Source organism: Mesitornis unicolor, unplaced genomic scaffold (genome assembly GCF_000695765.1).
Source record: "Mesitornis unicolor isolate BGI_N332 unplaced genomic scaffold, ASM69576v1 scaffold7395, whole genome shotgun sequence".
Classification (NCBI taxonomy): Eukaryota; Metazoa; Chordata; class Aves; order Mesitornithiformes; family Mesitornithidae; genus Mesitornis; species Mesitornis unicolor.
Window position 1 is genome coordinate 51,025 of NW_010183460.1, and position 5,228 is coordinate 56,252.

Genomic DNA, 5,228 nt, shown 5'->3' on the forward strand with positions numbered 1-5,228 from the left:
GTCCCAGGGTGATAGGGTTTTTCATGGATCAGGACATTTAACCAGATCTGATATTCCAAAGCACAGTAGGTAAGCAGCTGTTGTGGTTAGCATCACAGCGAACTACCGGTGTTCCTCTCTGTGAATCTGTGGATACTACAATGACAAGAACTTCTTGAATGTTGCACTGCCTGATTGTAAATGAGTTAAACATTTTGATAGTTCTTTCACTTTTAAGTGGTTAACAATTTTGCTCCCTTGAGTAAAAGTGCACAATTAATTTTCTGACATGTGAAAGCAGTGCAACTATTGCCTTTTTTAACCTTTTGTTTAATGGACTGTGAACTTCACTGCCTATGCAGAGGTTCTTTTTTCATAAATTATAATTGATCCCTAACACAACTGGAAAAGTGAAGTTTAACTGCATACAGCATAGAGCTTTTCAACTCCCTCTTCTTCTGTGCAGTTGACAAAAATGTAACAGGCGTTATCCTTGCAATTATCTTTATACAGTGGAAACCACCCTGCATTTTGCTTCAGCTTCCTGTTTATTATACTGGTTTGTGCATTTCATAACTAGCAGAATGTAAAAGTTTGCATCTGCTGAATGACAGCATCTAGGATTAATTTATTTAATGACAAGTTTTTCATTTGAATTGGAGTTGTGATGGCAAAACTAAGTCAGAAACTACCATAATGTGGATTTTCTTCCTTCCCTTGCACACAGGAGACACGCTCTATTACCGATTTACTTCTGACATGAGTAACACTGAGTGGGGTTATAAGTTTACAGTGACAGCGGGTCATCTTGGAAGGTTTCAGACAGGTAAGCACAGCTCAGGATGTGTTGGAAAGGTATCTTTGTAGTTATTTAGTTGAGCTTTGACAGACTTGTGGTGATCCCTTTTTTCACTTACATCGGAGTAAGCAAATTCTTTTGGAAATAACAAGATTATTTTCGTTCAAGTTGAAACTTGACTAATGTCTCTTACTTGCTGTGACTTTATGCTAGAAATACCAAATCTTCACAAAGGCTTGGAGATAACAATTACAATAATGTTACTTGTATTCAAAGAATCCTTATCATATGACAGTAATTTCACACAGGATTTAGTGAACACTCCAAGATGCCATAATTTGAAACAGAAATAATTGTAATTGTGTTATTAAAAAGTAGTTAGCCATTAAAATAGGCTGGTTCTGGATGTAATTTCTAGATACAGCATGAAAGGTTTTGTTACTTTATTTTAGAGTTTAAATATTTTTAATGAAATTAAGGCTGGTGGATGATTGCAATCAGTAAAACTCTACTGCATATCACATAATACCGGGGACCTGTGTTTTGTTTACCTTATTTGGGCAAAACTTTTATTTCAGGCAGTATTCTTTCTAATTTTTATCTAAATTTTGCACCAGAAACTGGGGTTGACTTACAACATCAGGACTTAATCTAGAATGATCTCAGATTTTGGGGGTATTTTTCCTCAATATTTCTCGCGTGCCAGAGCAATACTTAATGTAAGGGGGTGGGGAATGAATATATGAACAGAATGAGTCCCTACAAAAGTAACAGCTGTTGCTATTTTTCTTTTTCAAGGGTTTGAAATTCTAAAGCAGATGCTGTCTGAGGAAAGGGTAGTTCCTCACCTCCCACTGGCCAAAATCTGGGAATGGCAGGTGGGGGTGGCGTGCCGTCAGACCGGTCACCAGCGCTTGAAGGCGATCCACCTGCTCCTGAAGATAGTGCAGTGCAGCGCCCAGAGGTGAGCGCTCTGCTGTACCCTAAAAGGCAAAGGGCAGAAGATTAAAAAGTGACTACGCTGATAATATTTTGAAGGCAGAAACCCATGATTTGAAGTACATATCCTTAATTTGCCTTTCAGCTACAATTCATGGTGCTTGGATAGCAGAACCTTATTATAAGGAGTTTTTTAAAAAACATTTTCTGTTTTTGGCTTTTAAAAAAGGTCATAAACAGGACAAAAAATGTAGATTAATTCTCTAGAAATTTATTCTCTTTGTATTAGTTGTACTTTAGAATTAAAGTGAGGATGGAATAATAAACTGGTGAAATTATCAGATTCTCTGAAGTAAATTTTACATTATTTTTGTATCACTAAACATGTAATTGAGTTTCAGAAGGGGTAGGTGTGCTAATGCTCAAGTGTGCATGGCATGGGTATTTCTTACAAAAATACACTTTCAAAACAAATGTTGAGCTCTTACAGTGTCTTGCAAACGTGTATAGTCACATTAACTCAGTAGAAGTGCTCGAAACAAAGACAACAGTGCTGGAATGGTGCCACCTTTTTTATGTCCTTCAGTTCAGAACAAAGAAAATTATGCAAATAGAAGCATCCTGCTAGCTTACTTTGATAAAGAGAGGTTAAAAAGTATACTGACATACAGTAATAAAAAATGGACGATTACGTAAATCCATTGCTTGACTCTGTGTACATTTTAGATACACTGATCTGCGTCCAAATCTGAAAAAAATCTTTTGGTGTTACTTGAAAAGATAATAAATCAGTAATTACAGGTTCCCTTAGGTTTGTTTGGGGTTTTTTTAACAGAAAATGTCTGCTTTGTCATGTAGACAACAAATGTAATTGCTAAAAGATAAATGATATTTGATATTTTTCTTGTGTTAATCTGATGATAGATTCTGAAATTGAGTTTCTCCCCTTTCCCCCCTCACTGAACAGTATTTGTCATTCCATCTGTATGATAGGTGACATTGAAGTAGCCAGCTTTAACTCAGGAGTAGGAAGGAGGCAGAGTTGGAGTTGTTTATAAAGCTATGTGTCAATTTTTGTCTGCCCTGAACAAGGGCATCACCTGCACCGTGCTGTAGTTTGGTGTTGTGTGGCTTCAAGCTGTGGAGCTAGAGTGTTCAGCAAAGTGTTGTATATAGGTTTTTTTAAAGTCCTTGTTTCAGGAGGTCACTCAGTCATAGAGAAGTCATTTAGACGTATTCATGGATATGAGGTTTTCTCCATTCAGAATGAAACTCACTGTGCTGAAGCACCTGGCTGAATTTAGGTTTGAAAATGCATCTTGTGTTTCATCCTTTATTATTCATCTAACTGTCAAAACTGTGTGGTTTTATTCTCTTAAATTTGTTTGGTTTGTTGTTTGCTTGTTTTATTCTCTTAGATTTGTCTAGCTTGCTGTTTGTTTTTTTCCACCCAGAAACAGACATGAGATAGATCGTGGTTACTCACTATTTCACCACTATTTCATTTAAGTTTCTTTTTTTTTTCAGGGACTGTGACCTCACCTTGTTGAAGCCACTTTGGCAGCTTTTCACACATATGGAAAACAACTTGTGTCATGACATGGCCAAGCCTGGCATTCTCCTTCCTCTTCATCGTGCACTTGCAGAACTCTTCTTCGTCACAGAAAACAGAGTTACTGTAAGCAGCTCCTGTATTTGTGTCCCCTCTCTCCCCAGTGCTGGGAATGATACGTAGTTCAGTGTTAAACTAAATGCAGCTTTCCTTTATTTTGGCAAAGTTCATCAGAGCTTTAGAAACATTAAATGCTTCAGAAACATTATAACTTTATGTTGTATTCTGGTAGTAAATTCTAATAGAGAGGCATACTGTTGCCTTAGCCAACATGGGACCTCCAGTAGTGCTCATGCCTTTTCCTTGTGCGATTAAGGCAGGCGGCCCTAAAGCCGCTTTTTATTCTGAGAGGAATGCTGATTTAGTAATTAATTGAAAGGGATTTGAATGTGCATTTCCTTGAGTTGATTTTGAACGTTGCATATGAGCAGTCTGTAGTGAACTGATTTCTGTGGTCACAGTCTGTGTGCTAGTCCAGGAAATTCTTGTGTGTAGTTCTGGTACCTTTGGCTCTTTCGGACTGCTATAATGATCAGCATTTTCACAGTAAGTAGTAGGATGATATCTTTGGTAGAAACGTTGGTGTTGATTGAATGCTTTCTGGCTGCAGGAGCTTGGATCTCTACAGGAGTATTTGCTTGCCTTAAATACTGAAGATCATCTTCATCGCTGCACAGCACAGGTAATACGATTGCACAGCCCCAGAGGTGTGTGGTCTTGTTTGGATTTTTGTTTATTTTATTTTATTTTTCTGATATTTCTAATGAATAATTTATGGTTGCCCAGTGGAGTTTTATAAAACAGACATGAATGTACTTGTGGTTTACAATACCATGACGTGCCTCTTTACAATTCTGGACTGGGGAGAATCTTTGATGTGATGTTTTTTCTTCTTTCTTCTAGGCCCTGAAAAACATTGCTGCTATCAGCCTTGCCATTAACTATCCAAACAAATCAACAGGTTTCTGGAATGTTTAATGCTGGCTTAGGCCGGAGTGCATGGGATAGGGTAGTTTGTCCATAGGAACCTTGGAACAAACATCTTAACTCCGTTCAGGAAAAGTTCCTTCAGCTTCAGTGTATGAGCACTCTGCAGCCTTCCTTCCTTCCACCTTGATGTATAATTTGTACAAGTAAAAGCGCACTTCAATGAAAAAGCACATCTTGAAGTAACTCACGCGTCGCCTACAGTTATGTATGCACATATTGTAGCATGTTAGAGTAAACAGGACAATATTTTTTCTTATTCGGAGGAAGTAAATGAGAGAAGGTAGCTGAAGTATGAGGATGGAAGGCCCCCCACGCTGGTATCATCTGCTCCCCAGGAAACTTGATTGATGGAACGTGACACCTTTGAAAATATTGCTGAACTCTGAGTGATGCTGTCAGCATCATCGGTTATATGTTATTGAGGTGAAACAGGCAAACCAAAATCTGATGGGCTGATGCAGAAATGGTCCATACTTGAATCCTGTCATGCTTGCGTTTGCTTTGAAGGCTACTGCCCAAGGAAAAGAACTTTCATCCTAACAAAACTACAGGCTGTAAAAGAAATTCTGGGTGATTTGCATAACAATCAAAGGATTCCAATTTCAGAGCATCCTCATGCAATAGGTTAATGTTTCTCCTGTTATTTGATTCAACCAGCTGGATCACCTATTCTTACCTTAATTTATCTCATGTGTTACTCTAAATAATACGTTATTCTAGTGCAGAGAGCAAGGGCTGGCCTCCATTCACAAAGCAGTGGTAATAAGAACAACTGAGGAACTTACATGTTTCTCGAAGATCACATCTTTACAGGAAATTATTGATGAGTCTTTTTTTCTTTTAATTATTTCAATACTAGTGGCTTAGGATGTCCTTCTCAGCAATGTTGGGAACCTGAACTCCCAGCAC

The 5,228-nt window shown here is 38.0% G+C and overlaps 1 protein-coding gene across 1 annotated transcript in view; it reads left to right on the forward strand.

The window, feature by feature from the left end:
* Positions 1 to 4,939, forward strand: part of ZZEF1 (zinc finger, ZZ-type with EF-hand domain 1) — a gene marked incomplete at its 5' end in the record, with an annotated part of 51,965 nt that extends 47,026 nt beyond the window's left edge. The window contains 5 exons of the mRNA XM_010184145.1: positions 707 to 805; positions 1,577 to 1,742; positions 3,245 to 3,395; positions 3,940 to 4,011; positions 4,233 to 4,939. Coding sequence (XP_010182447.1) covers positions 707 to 805; positions 1,577 to 1,742; positions 3,245 to 3,395; positions 3,940 to 4,011; positions 4,233 to 4,307 — 563 coding nt within the window. The remainder of the gene's footprint in view (positions 1 to 706; positions 806 to 1,576; positions 1,743 to 3,244; positions 3,396 to 3,939; positions 4,012 to 4,232) is intronic.
* Positions 4,940 to 5,228: the final 289 nt, after the last annotated feature.